This window comes from Geospiza fortis, unplaced genomic scaffold (genome assembly GCF_000277835.1).
Source record: "Geospiza fortis unplaced genomic scaffold, GeoFor_1.0 scaffold172, whole genome shotgun sequence".
NCBI classification, from domain to species: Eukaryota; Metazoa; Chordata; class Aves; order Passeriformes; family Thraupidae; genus Geospiza; species Geospiza fortis.
Window position 1 is genome coordinate 5,519,753 of NW_005054309.1, and position 18,434 is coordinate 5,538,186.

General features: G+C 44.2%; 1 protein-coding gene across 2 annotated transcripts in view; it reads left to right on the plus strand.

Moving 5' to 3' along the window:
- The window catches only part of ZMAT3 (zinc finger matrin-type 3), a 15,693-nt gene extending 1,810 nt beyond the window's left edge, over nucleotides 1–13,883 (plus strand). For both annotated transcript variants that reach the window (XM_031055463.1, XM_014312337.2), the window contains exons 2-6: nucleotides 3,421–3,746; nucleotides 5,257–5,376; nucleotides 7,111–7,277; nucleotides 7,389–7,489; nucleotides 8,531–13,883. In XM_031055463.1, the coding sequence (XP_030911323.1) occupies nucleotides 3,477–3,746; nucleotides 5,257–5,376; nucleotides 7,111–7,277; nucleotides 7,389–7,489; nucleotides 8,531–8,742 (870 nt within the window). In that variant the 5' untranslated portion in view covers nucleotides 3,421–3,476 and the 3' untranslated portion in view covers nucleotides 8,743–13,883. The remainder of the gene's footprint in view (nucleotides 1–3,420; nucleotides 3,747–5,256; nucleotides 5,377–7,110; nucleotides 7,278–7,388; nucleotides 7,490–8,530) is intronic.
- Nucleotides 13,884–18,434: the final 4,551 nt, after the last annotated feature.

Genomic DNA, 18,434 nt, shown 5'->3' on the forward strand with positions numbered 1-18,434 from the left:
GGAATGCCTGCGAGGAGTCGGGATTTGCACCCTGGTTTCTGATACCCCCGTTGACGAGTGGGATGGTTCTGGGTTGCTAAATGTGCATCCCCATCAGCGGAGGGTCAGTGCACCTTAAGGTAGAGCTGTGCATGCGGTGTGTTTGTTTGGTGCTGCCTTCAGTCCCTGCAGCGTTATAAAACACGCTGCCTGTCAGGGGGAAGGGTGTAGGCCCAGTCCGTGGCCAAAGGAAACTTTCTGGCACAATTACGTTAAGAGATGTCCATGTATTGATAGATGAGCGAACTTGAGAAGAAATGCTTCCTGTCTCAAAGACAGAACAGTGAAACTCACAGCTTGTTCACCATTTCTACGGCTTTCATCTCTGTTATTAGTTGCCTCAGCTGCATTTAAAAAACAATTCTGGTGGGAACACATAGATTTCTCACTGTGGTTTATTCTTTTCTCCAAGCAAAGTCACGCCATGCCTTCCCCATCCTTAGATGTGAGGCCAGAGCAGCTCCTTTCCCAGCCCTGTGCTGCTGTCAGCCCGGGAGGTTGCTCCCCTTTAGGTGGGCATCACCAGGCTGTGGCACTCATGGAGGCTGGGTCTCCTCCTTCAGTGCTGCCCTTGGGACCTTGGGATGCCCCAAGGAAAGGAGGGAGCCCCTGTGCTCCTCTCATCCTCTCAAGGACAAGTGGCATGGTGTGGAAGTGTATCCTGGCATGGCTGAGCTCTGAGAGGTGCTGTCCTCAGGCAGCGTGGCTCCTCAGCTCACCCTGGAGAGCTGCAGGTCCTTACCGTGCCTTGCGCTGTGCTGGTTGGAGTCCCTGGTGATGGAGGTGCCTCGTTCCTTTGCTGTGCCCTAGGGTAAAGGTTTTACAGCTTCTCATGTGAAGGGAAAGGAGGAGTTAAAAATATTCCTTTTCCTTCTCCTGTAACAACCAGCAGTGGAGGATTAAAGGGACCTGGAAATACACTGATTTTTTTTTTTTTTACTTATAAATAATACCAGTAAGAGAGAAATGAACATAACTTGAGCAATTTCAGTGGTTAAAGATCACTGTCAGAGGAAAACCAGAATTACATACATTGCATAAGCCAAATCAAGAAGTCTTACTATGGAAATTGCTCACGCAGCCTTAATTTTATCTTCGGACAACTGCTTACTTTAAGAAACAGTAAATGACCTTACAGCTAAAGATTTTCTAAGAATATTACATTATACCTTTCCCCCTGTAGATATAGATCCTGTAAGCACTGTTTCCTCTTGTATATGACAAACCCCATTTGTGACAGTTGCAGGAAAATGCAATGCAACAAATGCTCATGCAAAATTAAGCAGATGAATCTCAATTGCTATTTACTGTGCATCTCTTTATGTTGTTCTATGAAGTATTTGGCTATAATTTACTCTCATTTTAAGGTAAGAGGCCCATTATACTCATGTAATAAAACTGTGAAATTAGCTGGCATGCTTACCTGCTTGCATAGTTGATTTAAACTGCCTTGATAGGCCTGTGTTATGATGTATTTAACCAACATGAATAGGAACTTGTTCCATCTGTAGTCCCCCAGAAATTAATTAGACTGTCTACAGAATACTAGTTGAGGAAAATAAATATTAAAAAGTTGTCTTCTGTTCTGTTTAACCGGGGTCATGTGTGCTGAAAATAGGAAAGGGGTTAGGTAACACAGAATTTACACTGCTGGTGGATGATTTGCAGCACCGTTCTTGTGTGTCCTCTTCTTTCCTTGTGGTGGATCCCAGCTCTGAAATTTTGCAGAGCCTTGGTGGTGGAGGAATAATATAAACATGAATACTCATGGTGGCTCTGTTACTGCCTTAAAACATTGTCCCCAAGCCAGTGAGACTGCCTTTTTTTTTAAATAATTTTAATTTTTTTCCTTACCTTTAATATTAGTAATAAGTGAACTGCCTTCAGTCTTGTATTAGAGTAAGTTTGGGGTTGAGATAAACATTTCAGAAATGATTTTGTCACTTGAAATGCTTTAGTCCCATTCATTCATTTAAATTATGTTTTATTTTTCTTAACAGAACAGATCTCTCTGGGAAGAGAGATCCAAAGATAACACAGTACCTAAAATTGCAGGCTTCAACTGGGATTTTCCATAGCTTGAGTGTGGAAGGTATTTATCTTCAGCTAATTTTAGCAGATTGAAAATCCCGGAAGTTACCCCAGATAAATGCTCTCTGCTTCTGCAGGTTCCTAAATGCCTTTGAAGTCCCTGTTTGCTAAAGCGACTCAGGAACAAAGTTCCTTGGTGGCATTTCATTTACTTTTCCCTAATTTTCCACAAGTGTTGCTTTAAAATGCAGATGTGTCTCTTTATTTGCTTAAACAAATGAACAAAGCCCAGAGCATAAACATGGTTGGTGCCAGTGCAGCCCTAGCTGGGAGTGATCTGCAAAGGCCAAGATAATGCTTCTCTTGATCCCAGTGTGCCACTGAACAGGATTTGTTATGATAAGAAGCTAATAAGACATGAACAAAAGTAGCTATGCCTGAATTCATAATGTCACTGCTCTGTATTATTCTGGGGATGTTCATCTGAGCTGTAGATGTGATTTATAAACTTTAATTAAATAAATCTCTCAGAACCTCTTGTTGGAAATGTGGAGCTAGTTCTAATAACTTGAATTAACTGAGAAATAATTGAATAAAGGTTAATATGAGATAAGTTCTCCATTTTGCAGAAGAAGATGTAGCTTTAAGTGTTGCATTGCTTGTAGTTAGTAATGGAAATGTGAAAAATAGCTCAAGGTCGTTCAAGAAGACCATGGGAGAGAGCCCTTGGGAGCTGAGTGTACAACAAGGTGTGGTCCAGCTCATTCCCACTCTTTCTCTTTTGTTGTGTTACTGGAGAAAAGCTTTTCCTCAGGAAAGTCTCTGTGAGTGTTTGAGGGATAGATGTGTTTATGTATTTGCATCTACCTGTGTACAATAAATCTGCTTTGAAGTATTTGGATTCTTTGTAAATGTTCATTGCAGTAGTCTGCTGTAATATTTGTTTAGGTCTTGGAGAGTGAGCTTGTCCTTGGGCTTCCAAAGGAGCATGTGGGTAGTGGTTGTATCCCCCCAGTGACACAGCTGTGTGCTGTGCATGGTCCCCACTTCTCATGGGCATGGAGCAGTGGGGAGAGTGTGCTGTTGTCAGGTGCTGTGGGTGTCAGGAATCTTCACCTGCCAGGAGGGTGCCAGGGGACCCACTTCTTATATAAGTGTCTTGTAATCTGGCCCTGGTTGTCTGGGATGCTGCTGTTCCCGTGGGCGGCAAAGTGTTGCAAACTGACTTTATCCTGCTTGGCATTTTGAAGAGGCATGAAGTAGAGGCAGTGGAGTTACAGGGATTGCCCCTGGATCCTTGATGTTCCTGTTCTTGTTGCTTATTTCAGCATTTATGTCTTTCTGGTCTAGATCTGAAGAAGACTCCTCCTCCTTCAGCAGTAGCATGCCCATAGTCTTCCTGGCCAATGATTCTTCTACAGCAAGCAGGACTTCTTCCTCATCCTGAGAAGCCTTCATCCCTTCCTATGTCAGTGGCTACCAGGCCAAGAGCCAGCTCACCACTGTCCCCACCAAAGTCTCTCGGACTGGGGCCTTCCTTTCATCACGCACAAGAAGAGGAACTTGCCAAGGTGGTGGAGCAGGACCCTATGCTGGAGGAACTATGTAAGCCCCTGTCCTGTAAGCTTTGCAATGTCACTCTGAACTCGGCCCAGCAAGCCCAGGCTCATTACCAGGTAAGGAGAGCAGCAGGAGGCTCAGCTTTTGGGGCTGCTGCATCTGCAGCTTGTGGAAACATTCCTGTGCCAGCACGAGCACTGCCAGCAGCGTTGCTGTGGCAGCACAGAGGGAAGTGTGGGCTAATGCAGGAGGACTAACTCAGCTTCTCGAGGGGGTTTTGAGTGCTGCACACGAACAGCAGCATTCAAGTTGCTCATCTGGAGCTTCCTCTGTACCACCTCATGGAGTGAAACTGCTCTGTAGACATATCTTCACCCTGCTTGGATTTGCTGGCTGTCCAGACATGCTGCACTGCTTTCATTTAAGGTGTTGTTACTGGAGCTTTTTGCAAAAACGCTGTCCATGGGGACAGAGAAGTGGTGCCAAGATGGCATGGGTGAAAAAGCAGACACTTGTGATTTTTCCTTTGTTTTATGCAACCTGTATTTGACATCTACACTAGTTTAGTAAAATTGACCTTCTGATTCCAGTCATGATTTTGGGAGGCCTGGACAGGTGTTTTCTGCTGGATCCAGCTGTGCCACTAGGAGAGGGGCTGCTGCCATGTGTTTATCAGGGTCTCCTTTCTGAGGCTATGCACAGCACTGATCTGGTGGGGCCTTTTATGCAAACACTCTGATCAGCTGAGTTGGCTCAGATCAGATTTATTTTGTTTAAGCTGATCTTGTTGACTTGTCTGAAATAGGGTAAGGACTCTTTGCATATGATTCTTGCTGAAAGATAGAACATGTCAGCCTTGCTTTACCCCATTTTCCTACACCCTCTCTGCCTGATGCTGTGTTTGCATGAGTTTTGGAAATAGTGACTTCCTCCACCAGTGAAAGCAAAAGGATGGTTGTCCATAACCTCAGGACACCAGACCCAGATTTCAGATTTGCTGTTGGCCCTGAAAAAGTGATATCTTGCTAGTGAAGGGGTAGGTTGGATTGGTGTTACACTTGTAACATCTTATTTCTGCAGAATTTCTGCCATGGGGGGACAGAAGTGAATTTTTACATAACTTGCATTTGCCTTACTATGCATCCACAATATGCATATACATAGTCTCATTCTATCAGGTTTTCAGAACACCAAAAACACCTATGGTATGTGCTTTTCAAGAGAAAATAAAATATGAAGTGGGTTCTAAGTTCAATCTCATGCTTTAACTCAAGCTTGCAGTCTCGTGAAATCTGTGTTGTGTGTTCAGGTTTATCAAATAACCGTGCAAAACAGTTGATAGTCTTAAAACACAAAGTATTGGTTTTAAGTGAAATGGAAACATGGAAAAACTAATTGTAAACTTATTGAGAAAATCAGCTGAAGAGGGGCCCCAGTCATTCTAGGTGTTGAGCATTTTGCAGAAAGGGAGGAATGCCTGGATCTCTTAAATTCAGAGCTGGGTGACAGCTCCTTTACCTGAGCTGCCACCTTCATGGCACTTTCTCATTTGAGTCTCTGGATCCTTTGTCTTTCAGAGTAAGACACTATTATCAGGACAGTGATTAATCTGGGTTATCTTTGCAGGGGAAAAACCACAGTAAGAAGCTCCGGAATTACTATGCTGCCAACAGCTGTCCGGCCCCTGCCAGGATGAGTAATTCTGTTGAGCCTGCCCCACCTCAGGTTGTCTCCCTTCCAACTCAGGTAAGGCATGGCAAAGGGACTGAGATCATGCTTGCTTGTCACCTAACCCCGGTTAGGATAACCAGGTCTCAGGTTTTGAGGATTACTGCAGGAGTTGGGAAAGAATTTTCCTTGTGATGGCACAAGATGGTGGAAATGGCCTGTTGTGAGCTGTTTGCTTTCCTTTGAAGATGCAGATATTGATCTGCCCTTGCAGCACAATGTTGGACTTCAAATGTTCTATTTCTGCCTGGCAAATACTTTGATTGCTAGGTAAGTCTGATGTGCTGCTGATTATAGCTGTGTAAGGGCAGCTATAGAACAGAATTGCTGGAATTGGATTTGGATGTGAGGGTGTGGCATCCGCTCTGCACAATCATCCCTCTGTTGTGTGGGGGAAGCCTGCATGGAAAAAGTGCTTTGGTGCTCCTACACCCACTGCCCAGGGCTGTTAGCTAATTCCTCTTTTGTTACTCCTTTTGAAGTGCTCATTCCTGTGTGCAGAGTGAATGGATTGTTCCCTCAGTGATCCAGATTAATTCTGTTTTGGGCACATTAGAGAAAAAAAGAGATGTTTTTTGCTATCTCCTTCTAGAATTCATCCTTTGGGTTTATCATGAGATGTGACAGCTAACCTGGCTTTTGCCTGTGACTGTGCAGGGAAGCACAGCTGGGCCACGGGGATTGAAGCTGTGCCTGTCAGTCCCCACAACATAAGCCTGTGCTGCCTGTAGGGCAGCAGAGATCATTTGTAGAGTGGCAGACTGTTCCTGGCCAGAGAGAGATTTGGCACCGTGTAAATTGGCATTGCAGCTCATGGATGTGAACTGGGATGGGGTGGGGTCCTGCCCTGGGCACAGGGATGTGGCTGCTGTACCTGCCAGGGCATCTGGTGGTGTGGTTTTTAATGGAGGAAATGACCCATGGCAATAAAAACACCTCTAGGGCCATGTGAGGGTTCACATTGTAAGCTAGAAATCAGAATTGCTTGTCTCTAAGTTTGAGCAGTGTCAAAGGAGATGTGAAAGAATGTTTGTTTGTCAAGTGCTGCAGTGACATGGCTGCATGAATCACTGCTGCTGCACTGTTTACAAAACACTTTTCCCTGGATGTTCGTGCTGAGGAGGCATGGTTCCTGCCTGGATCATTGTATGTGGTCTGACTGCACAGACACATGAAGGTGTCCTTCACATAGAAGGAGCTACTCATGTGAGACTGGCTTCTTCCTTTGAAGTCTGGGTCCAGGTGTCCTCCCACCTGAAGATTAAGGATCAGAGGTTCGGCAGCTTTGCTACTATTTTTTTTTCCTCTTGCTGTGGTCAGGGAGCTGTGTAAAGGCAGGGTGCTGTGGAGAGATTAGGTGGACTGTAAATAGGAGAGAGAAGCACCTCTACCTTTCAGTGGGTGTCCTCAGAGTGAAAGTCGCTGCTCATCAGCTCCCAGCAGTTAGGAGTTAAATGATTGCTGTGATGTAAACAAGCCTCTGTGGCTGTTGCAGAGCTATTTGTTCAGATTGCTTTTCTCTCCACCTCAGGCCAGGAATTTGCAGGCTCTCCTGGAGGCAAGGCAGGAACAATGCATTTTGTGTAAGAACACTTCAGGGACAACGTGAGAGTGTCCTAATCCACGGGCTTTAATTCCAGCTCTCCTGCTGTCTGATGAGGACAGCAGTGGTCTCAGTCCCTGTGATTGAAATATTTCAGCTTATATTTAACCTTCTTGTGTTTCACATGCTGTCTCTCCCTTTGCTGCTAGATGGGATCCAGTAAGCCAGGTGGCCGAGTGATCTTGGCTACAGAGAATGATTACTGCAAGCTTTGTGATGCCTCATTTAGCTCCCCGGCTGTGGCACAGGCTCACTACCAAGGGAAAAATCACGCCAAGCGGCTGCGTCTTGCAGAGGCACAGAATAACTCGTTCTCGTAGGTATTGTTCAACCTCATGCTCAGGCTGAAAGTGTGTGGCAGTGTCTCTGGCAGTCCTTTTGTCAGAAAGCTCTGAATTGCAGCTGTTCATATTTGTTTAATCTGCAGGGATGCCTCGGAACTAGGCAAACGAAGGGCAAGGAAAGAAGGGAATGAATATAAGATGATGCAGAACAGAAGAAACACGTATGCGGTTCAGAACAACACAGGTAACTTGGAGCTTGCATCTATTCTGTAGTTGGAATAGTAATTAATAATAAATAGACTTTGTTTTCTTCTGTTTCTGAGGTCTGTTTTAGCAGAGTCAGGTTGTGAAAGGAGCTGGTCCAAGCTCTGCTGATCCTTCATATCTGCATGGTTTTTTTTCCCCAGCTGCTAAAGTTGCTTTGTTTTGTCAGCCTGCTTGTTAGTTCTTTTTCTCAGTTTGTAACTTAATTTACCATCTGCCTGTCTCTAAGGCTGCTCTAAGTGGTGACAGTTTTCCTGCTTTATTTTCTTGGCAGGTGGCCAGGTGCTTGACTCCTACTGTGGTGCATCAACCTGTACTTGCACTCCCAGGACCAGAATAAGAGAGCATGTTAGCCTCCCTCTAAGACCATCTGTTCCTAGCATAGAGTCCTTCCTCAGGTGTTAGATACTAACTTAGCCTCTTTACTATGATTTAAAGACTGTATTACAGCCTCCAGCCGGGCATCTATTTTTCTTTTTCATTTTGAGTTGTTTTACAAGTACACATTAGCTGTAATCCTGATTCCTGGTGAGGCTTGGTTTAATCACGTCATTCTAATCACTGTCATGTGGAAAAGATAAATCTTTTCAAGTTCTATTAAATATCATTTTGTGAGCTTTAAACTGAGGCAGCTTGTTACAATCAAAAGACTGTTCCGGTTGTGGAATTAGATGGCTAAGAAAAAAAAGTATTGATTAATTATTAAATTATTAAATTAATTTGTTAAAAATTATTAAATTATTAAAAATTAAATTATTAGATTCCTGATTTTCAATGAGACTGGGGCATTAAGCTCACTCTACTACTTTATAAAATTCCAAGTGCTGTCCTGTGTGCTGCACCTCCGTAAATCTGGAAACCAGCAGAACAGTTGTGGGGAAATGAATGCTTGACTCTAATCAGCTAAAGAATCAAATCTTTAATTGAAAAGCAGACATTCATTGGACTTAGGCATTGTCACTGAGCTGCCTCAAGCTTTGATTCCTCACAGGTAAACCAGGCTTTTCTGTTGGCTCCCCAGGTCCCTACTTCAACCCGCGCTCGCGGCAGAGGATCCCCCGTGACCTGGCCATGTGCGTGACGCCCAGCGGGCAGTTCTACTGCTCCATGTGCAACGCTGGGGCCAGCGAGGAGCTGGAGTTCAGGCAGCACCTGGAGAGCAAGCAGCACAAGAGCAAAGTGTCTGAGCAGCGCTACAGGAACGAGATGGAGAACCTTGGCTACGTCCAGTGACGTGCCGCCCTTGGTAGTAGTTTGCAACTAGAGCAGCTTGTCTCTCGCCTGCTGTTTGCCACGTGCCCTGCTTTGTGCTCCATTGGGTAGGAGTATGCTCTGAGCTGTACATGTAACACCTGCAAACTTACTGGTATGGTTAGGTTTTTTTTCTATCATAGTCGGCAGGATGACGCTGTGCAGGACATGAAGTGTGTTTTGGTGTTTGTTTGCTAATTATCTAAGGCTCTTCATTGTGTTGAGTGGCGGGGAGGAACTGTGTCTTCTCCCCAGCCTTCTGCATGAATATGCAAAGCCCAAGAAGTGCTGGAAACTTCTGTGGTCCTACCACATGGGTGGACCGTGTGCAAAGCCCACTCCCCTCTTGGCACACCACAGAGCAGTGCTCCAGAATGCTTCCCTACAGCAGACTGAATCTCTGGGCAGCTTGTAAAAGAGGGGAAGGAGTAGGGCCTGTGAATGTTTGAATTAGGTGGTGTGTTTGTCCACACTTTGCTGCTTCTGGCCCCCATTACAGTCCAGAGTAGGTTCTTTCCACATCCTTGTAGAAAGGCTGTGCATACCTCTTCTCCTTGGAGGATCTTGCCTCTTACTGCTTCCTCTGCGATGCAGATTCCATTCTGAACATCTGATATGGATTTCAGCTGATTAGCCCCATTCAGAAATACTCTTCTACTCTTGATATTGTTGCCTGGACACCTTAATATACCATGGGTGTAGCTCATCTCCCTGATCTCTGGGGATCTCAGTGGCTTAATGAAGTGAACTGGAAAGCAAACCTGCTCAGGTGAGATGTGCTGTGCTCTGATTCTGCCTTAGAATGAGTCAGGTTGAGAATGGATAGAAGGAGCTCTCAGCTGTGATTTCTTTGCATGTTGATGTAGAAGGGAGCAAGAGTTGGTCTCTGGCCTGCAGTCCTTGCTCTGGAAGAGCAGAGCTGTCTGGACTCTGGGTAGTAGATATTGGTGTGTCCCACTTCCATGCCATTCCCTGGGCTAAGCCTAATGGGTGTTTATAGAGCAAAGATGAAACTTCTAGCTTTGAACTAGAGCTACCAATATTGGTTGACTTCCCCCCTGCCTTTCTTTTTCCATCTCAGGATGGGTTTTAATTCCATTCCTTGATGTATACTTGACTGTTCCAGGGACCATCAAAAACCCAAAGTTTTGTAGGATTTAAGTATCAGCTGTTTGAGTAACAGCTTTTTGGCCTCATGGAAGTATTCAAGAAACTTGTTAAGCAACTTTTGAATTGTAGACAAACTCAGAAGGTGTGTGTGTTTGTTTTGATATTCCTTAGCAAAAGTAGGAAGGGGAAAAAGAGCAGAAGTAGGGTTGTTAATTATTCTTCTGCTTGTTTGGGTAGATGTGAGGAGCTGTGATTGGAGTCCAGTTCACAGTGTCATTAAAACATGGTCTCCAGTGGCAGGTGCAGCATGTAGGTGGCTTTTGTTGGACCTGATCCCCCACTGTGCTGCTGGAACTGTGCACTGGTGTAGCTTCACTGACTTCAGTGGCAGGTGCAGAGACAGGGTCCAGGAAGCACCATGGCTCATCTCTCACCCCTCCTCAGGCAGCTGGAATTAGATGCAGCTCCATTAGTTTCAGTAGGATTTTAGCAGGGATGAATTGTACCTAGTCCATAGTGTTGAAGGTAGCTCCCCCCCTCCTTTTATTGCCATTCTGATCCTGCCTCTTGCATTCCAGAAGGACTTTCTGCTTGCCTTAAAAAATGAAGAATGAGTAACAAAAAAAATCCAGATAGTCTTTATTCATCTTCCTAGTCCGCCTTCAAAAGGTCTGTTGCACTTGGCTGCTTCTCAGAAATTGACTTTTGTTTTCTTCAGCTCCCTGAGTGAGCATCAGGGAGCCATACAATCTGAATGCAGCCTTCCCAAATCCAGGCAAGGTGAGTGCTTGCAAAGTAGTTGAACACAACCCCCTAGATCATTCTGTGCTGATCCTTGCCCTGCAGATAGAGGCAGAGGAATGGGTGTCCTCATGAATGGGATTCCTTCCCCTCCTTTGTGCAAAACTCAGTTACATGGGGTTTGTGCCCTGCAGCAGGTGAGAAGATAGAACAGGTGCCCAGGTTGTAGAGCACTTACTCAACAGTTCTGACAGCTTTGTAAATCTGTTTCTTCTGTGCTTTCCTGCCCCTGCCTCACCCTCTGTGTAGCCTTGAAGAACATTTTACCTTTCCAGAATCTCTCATCAGCCTTTCCCCTCATCATTTGTGTTGACAGAAGGGCTCTGGTTTTCTCTCTGTCTTGTCCTTAGGTTTGCCAGTCTGACACCACTGTCCAGAGGGACAGAGGGAGTTAGATGAGCCTTACCACAATGTGCTTCAGCACAGTGATCCCTGCGTTATGGTTAAACGTCCCTCTGGCTGTAAATTAAAGCATGGCATTTCCTACAGGCTGCAGTTAGTAGCAGAAGAACAGCCCTTTGTGAAATATGAGCTGGAGGAGCTGTAGGTACTGCTGCTGTCTGGCTTATTGCTAGGGATGAGGAGGCATTTTTGCTTGCTTTCACATGTCCCAAAAATCAGCTGTTCACCACTTAGCTTTGGTTACTGCTCCTACTCCCAGCCCAGCCATCTGCTCCTCATTTGGCATTTCCAGTGACTGCTGGATGTGTCAAAACCTGGTTTGCTCCAGCTGTGCAGATGTGCCACAGCCCAGCCAAGTGCTGGTGCTTTTGGGAGGGTGTGTGAGGGATGTGCAGGGGGCTGTTCTTGCAGGCTGCTCTCTGCTTGGGGCTGAGTCTGGCTTGGAGTGGTGACTCCAGTCTGCTCTGAGCAGAGAAGCCTGAATCTGCTTTGTTCTGTTCAAGGGAGTGCAAGTGGATGTGATCATCCTGGTGATTTCAGAGTGGTGGCCTGTAGAGCAGGTGTACAGCAGGCAGTGGGACTCAAGTAGGACAGATTTCCTCCCTGGAAGGAAAAATGTCTTGCTGGGAGAAGCAGCTGAGACTCACTTTGCCCCAGTGCTCTGTTGTGGCCCTTCCTGCAAGCTACCAAAGCTTTCCTCTCCCTCTTCAGCATTGCTTAGTGGCTTGTGATCTTCCCACTCCCCTTTCAGCATAGGAAGTTGCTGACTGCAAAGAGAAAACACCCAACCTCCCCATTATCCTTAGGGTTCAGGACAATCCAAACTCATACTTGTCAACGTTAGATACTGAATAGATCCTGATTTTATTTCATTTTGTGAAAGGTGTTCTCCAAACCATTGTTCAAAAAATACTGAAAACACGTTCTGGGCAAACCTTTTGACATAGATGGGCTGGGGAGAACACTGTACAGCTGAAGTGCCATTTTCGAGACCCAGTTAATCTTTTTCTCATGTTAAACCAAGTACCAAACCCAAGAAACAGGACTTCTGTGAAGCTGTCACATTGGCCAGTAGGTTAATGACCTTTGCTGCTAGAAACAAAATGTAAATCAATATGTTCATATTTATTTTACTGTGCTGACCACTAATTTGTTAATATTTAAGGCATTATGCTGTAGGTTGTTTTTAAATGGAGAAATTCTACATCGCACTTTGCTTTTGGATCAGAACAATTATTTATTGTATTTGTGAAAATGTTTTTCCTCCCCCATAGCTATTTTTGTCTTTCCCTTGATGCAAAAAACCCAACCAGACCCAAATAGCAAAACCCACCCCAAATCCCCCCAACCAAATCTGACCTCTGGATCTTTGTTTCTTTTCATGCTAAACAAAATGGGGATTTCCTTGCAACTTGATATTAAATGTCAATTTCCAATTAATTTTTCCTCAAATGATTCCTTTGCTAACTCGGGATGTTATTTTTAGAGACACAAAGTTCATGCTTCATTTAAACATTCATTTCTTTTAAGGCAAGGAAGTAAACCATGTGGAATCCATGAATTTGTGAGGAGTATGAAAGTGATACTATTTTCTTTGTATTAGGCATTAGCTTTTGTTTTACATTCTGCACTAATAAGTCAATCTGTTATAATCTTGCCTAACATTGGTCTATTTTTGACTTCTTGCTTTCTTCATGCACATTGAAAGGAGCCCTGAAAACTTCTGTGGAGTTGCTTAGGATGGTCATCAGTGTAACAAAAGGCAGATTTTTTTCTGTAAAGCTGCTTATTTCCTTTCCTAGATGCCCATTATAGGGCATTAGAAGGGAAAGCTATTGCCATAAGCATGGATTCATATTTTAGCTTACTAATGCTTGATGTCCCTTTGCTACATTACTTAAGTGATGCTCTCACTGTAACCAATGGGAATTTTGCCTGGGTCAAGAGTAAATGAAATACCCAAGGCAAAGATATTGTGTTGGCTGGGGCCAGGCAAGGTACATTGCTAAGTTTGTCTTTTACTCCTCCATTTGGATTACAACACTCTTATGGTTTTGCTTTTTGAGGACCATTGATCTGGTTCTGTAAGGATTTGGTCTTGCTCCAGCTAAAATAGTTTGAAGTAACCTTGACTTTAGTTGAGTTAGGAGCAAGGCTTGAAAACCTTCAGGAATTTCTCACTGCTGATGTTTTATATGTGTTTTTTGTTTTGTGATTTTATTTTTTTTTTTAATTTTACAACCACATATGCAAGGATGCTCTGGATGAGATGGAGATCTGTTGCTGATTATGGAAAAACAAATGCCATGGTTGCCAAAGGATAACAGAAAGTGGAGAAATATGTGCCTGATTTGTTTGAAGCTAGTGTCTAAGCTTCTTTTATTTTGAGCTGGGCTTACCACCTGCATAAAGTTGGAAGGGAAAATAAAATCCACTTTGAAATTAATGTGGTCAAACAGTAGTTCTGGGAATCTCTCCTTCAAAAAATGTATCACAGCTAAAATTGTGTCAGCTTACCTGAAATATCTGCAGATAAAGATAGAACTGAATTTTTGAAAATAAAATCAGTTTCCCAGTTTGTATTTTGCAGGGGAAAGATTACTTGATTTAATTTCCTTCTGCATCTGTCCAGCAACACTATTTGCAAGTGCTTTGAACATGTTTCATCTGGAGCCTTCTTGTCAGGTTGTTTTGTACATTTTCCCTTATTTCCTTTATATTGTACTGACCCCCGTGAGGGAATACTTGATGAAAATGAATTTTTTTTTCTTCTTCATTATATAATAAACCATATTGCTCTTACCATTGCACAGCCCTGATGTTTGGTATTGCTACTGCTCATGGCTGGACTGGGAATGACTGGCTTAGCCCAGCACTGAGTGCAACTGCATGAACATGTTTTCACACACTGATAATGGATTATAATTCAAGGTAGAATTTGTTACTCTGGAGGAGGGTCAGTGTACTTCCAGCTCTTACTGAAAGCCAGCTCAGAGCTGTCTTGGCTTTGGGAGGGTTTGGGAGTGCTCAGCATCTGCAGGATGGGAGCCAGGAGGGACACAAAAGGCTCTGTGTCTGTCTGTGCTTTCCCCTTGAGTGGACATCACAAGCCTGCAACAGCCCCAGGCTGAACCATGGACTGACTTTCAACTCTGGCTGTGAAAAGGTGGGGACAAGCTGAGCCTGATACTTACATTTGCACATTTTTTTTTACCAGAGTGCTCTTTCCCCCTTTCATTACTTGAGGGCTCCAGAAGAGCATATGCTTGTGCAGCATAAATGACTTTCCAAACTGAAAGGACACTCTGAGTGGAACCTTGGAAGCAGAGAAAATCTGGGTTTTTTTGAGTTCAGCTCAGGTAAGAGCAAAGCACAGCCTTTCTGAAGTGCTGCAGCCTTGCTGTTGGTGCAGTGAGCTGTTGGCTTCAGGGGTGGTGCCCTGGGGACACACCAGAGGCATTTGGGGTGTGACTACTGTGTAAAATCAGCTGTGAACAGGGATGTGTCCCTGCAGTCCCCTGTCCTCTCTTATTCCAGGCATTGGGCCCTTACAGAGAACACAGACACTGGTGGGATTATCCTGATTTACCTTTTGGGATGAGAGCTGCCTCTGTGCTTAGGCGACTTCTTCTGTGCTAACAGTGAAATGCTGGAGGTTTTATGTGTTCTCTGTTACAGTAAATAGAGTCATAAAAACTTGTAAGTGCAGTTTAATGTTAAATCTCACCCCAGCCCTTCACTGTTTATGTTTATCCAGGCTGTGTTTGGTCATCCTGGAAACCAAACCCCTGCAAAGCAGCACATCCACATGATCAGGTTTCTCTGGTAAAGCACTGCCTTTTTAATACTTACATGTGGTAATTGTATTTTATACCAATTCTGTAGCAATTTGGTCCAGCCAAAAACCATAGTGATACCTGGGCAACCTAACTGAGAGTCACAGGCATTTGCTGAATTACTCAGCATATACAATACTATGAAAAAAATAGGAAAATCATAGACTGTGTAATTTGGAAGCATAAATAGCCCTCCTTCTGCTTCTACAATTACCCTGATGTCTAAGGATTTCACAGAGTTGTTCTGTAACATTTTACAATTGAGGAAGTAAAATTTGGGGGAAAAAATTATTTGTCCAGAAAGTCTGTGGCTAAAAAGGGAAGTTGAACTCAATGCTTCTGAGTACCAAGCTGCTTTACCTGCCTCCTCTCTATCCAGCCTCCCTGCTCCCAGGATGATGAAAAGGACTGGATTTTAAAACCAATTTGATTAATAATAGTTGGATTTTCATTGTTCATGTAGTGGCTTTATAAAGCATTAGGACTTTAGCATGTGGTTTAAAAATAATGAATCCTGACAGAGAGATCTTTCAATATTGCTTCTGCCATTAAACCTTAGTGGAGATGTGGAAAAACAACAGCTTTTAGGAGGACTGTAAAGGATGCAGGTTTGCAAAGTGCAGGTTTGGAGGCTCTTCTGTATTCATTTATGTCCCCTTCACATAAATTCCCTTTATTCCTACCTCTAGTTCTCCTAAAGCATTTGGAGTGTGGGATGCTTTTCTCTTTTTGAATAGTAAAAAGCTGCTGTAACAGATAATATCAAGGATTTATTGGCCTATCCTTCAGGGAATGATGTGCTTTTGACTGGCCTTATTCCACTGGGCTTCCTTCACCTCTCCACCTGAGTCAAACAGGAGCAGAGCTGTGTAAAGTCAATGGAATTACATGAGGGTAAAGAGAGATAGGAAGATTATCCACAGTGTATTATCTGAGACTAGGGAATGTGGCAGGTGTTTGCAGTACATATAAAGATGTTAAAAAAGTATTAATCTGAGGCCTGTTTCCAGTGTCAAGGTACAAAGACACTGTGAGTGAAAGAACAGGGTGTAGGGTTCTAAGAAGAAATGAACACAGTTGCATGAGAAATAAAATAGGCTGCATTTGGTGTGTCTGGAATTTTGTGCAGGAATTCAGTATTCACCTGCAGAAGCAGACTATGCACTTTACTAAGTGCAACATGACCAATAATGTGAAAAACACAAAAGTTGGAACATAGATATTAAAAAAAAAGGAAAGTCAAATGTCCAAATCCCTGTGCACCAGAAGATGATGGCGTACAGCTTAACACCTGATATGTTGGGCAGTCTGGAAAGAATACTTCAGAATTAAGGGACTTGTAGAAAGAGCATCATGATGCCAAGAATCTCTTATTGCAGCTGACTGCAGAGTTTGGGGGCTGAGATGTCATTTATGACAATAGCTCTTTTTCCTCTGTGGGAACCTGTGTGGGTGGAGAGTGTTCCAGCAAAGGGAGAGGCTCCTGGGGAAGGCAGGGCTGTGGTCTCAGAAGTCTCCAGGGACAAATTCTGCCGTGGTTGTACTTGCTTGTCCCTTTAAGGATTCTTCCTTCTCGTTCTCGTCCACTAATTATTAAAGATCATTTCCCAGTTGTTGCAGCTTCCTCTAACACTTCACAGCATCTCAGCAGCTGCTTAATTAGCAAATGGCCAAACCACCCAACACAAGAGGTCTTGGACAAGTAGCTCCTGTTTGTAAAAGCTGGTGATACTTGGAGCATATTTGGATTAGCAGGTCTGAGTTCTGACAGAGGAGCAAAGACATTCATCTGCAGGATATTGCATTTATTTATGTCAGGTGGGGCTGTGGGCTGCCATACATTCTGCTGGTCTGTGGCTGGCATTAGGGTACCCAGGCATGAGGGCTGGGTGCTTCTCATGCCTCCTATTGTGCCTCTTCCCAGTGCCAGTGTCTCTGGGGGTCTGTTTTTGGCCAGTGTGTCTTTGGTTTGCCTTGTCACTCACAGAAGTGCTGTTAGCAGGACAGCACCTCCATTTAACATTTACTTGCATGAAGCAGAGATTTTTATTATGCAAACCCCAATTTCTAGTGGGTATTTTTGAAAAGTACAAAGAAAAGAGGTTACAGAAAAAGAATGTAAATAAGAGAGGTTTTCAAGGTTGAGGTGACCCTAGGCACACAAAAGTGAGGAATGGGAGGCAGCTGTGGATAGTTCCAATCTCTTTTGCCACTCCCACAGTCCCAAGACACTCTGAGGGTTCAGCTGCCATCCTTGTAATTATACCCTTGAAATAAAGTCTGATAAAATCCAAGCTGCGCTTCTGACCACTTGCATTACCCTTTCCTCGAGGCTGATCTGCAATTGCAGAGAAGAGGTAGGATGCAGGAGGCCCAGGATTGTTCTGCAGAGCCAAGCAGGTTCCTCCTTCCCCTGCACTCCCTTCCCACAAGGGCAGCAGGCTGGGTACAGCCCGTGTCCGTGGGGTGGGCTGCTGTTAGCCTGGTGTCAGCACAGAAGGCATGACAACCATTATTAAAATGTGAGATTTAGCCACATCCCTGGAGCTGTGGGTGAGCAGGACACAGAGAGAGGCACTGGGAGGTCATGGTGGCTGCATGGAGCAGCATCTCCCCTCTCATCAGGGCTCTTGATGGGCAGTGCCATCAGCCTGGACTCCTGTCATGCACTGCCCAGTATCTGGCACATGGGACAGATTTCTGCAGACCCATTGTTCACCTAGATCAGCACTGATCTTCACACAGCTCCTCACAGCTGCTGAGAAATGCAAAGGTGGGGCAGAGCACAGCTATAGGTATAGACATACTGGGGATATATTAGGGCATAATAAGCTTTCAAGGGAGTTCTTCTTAATTTGGGTACGGACTGTGTATGCTAATTATATGGCAGCAGTCTTGGCAATTAGCATACATGCTTTCAACTTGAATTTCTGATTGCTGTAACAAAGCCAGTGCTGCCTTCTCCACTCACTGACTTCAAAGGCTTTGTCTTGATTTAAGAAATGCTGTCTAAAGCTGTTAGGAGAAAATGAAGCTGTGGTACTGCCACTGTCAGGCTGCCCACTTAACAAACTGCATGGTAAATGGATGAGCGGCCAAGCTCCCTGCAATGGTTCATGAGAGCTCTGAGGCTGGAAAATGCCAGCCAGCATTTATTGTCATTGGCACACAACATAATATTCCCACAGTGAGCACTGCACAGGTCTTCCAAATCAGAGCATGCATCCCTGAAATATGAGCACCCAAAGATACACCTTGGTCAAGATCACAGGCTGTCATACTTTAAAGGGATTATTTTGTACACATCCCAGAAGGGAAAGTGGAAGAAACAGAATAGAAACAAAGAGAAAATTTGGAGTTCCCTTGGATGATCCTGCCAACCCTGGGACCCCAGACCAGCATAGGTCATGAGTAACATTTCAAAATGTTGGCACCTTAATCTGCTTGGGTGTTTTCATCAACCCCAGCAAACATTTTAAATATCTGTAGCATTTCTGGAAATCTGGTTGCAAGTTACCTTTGAAA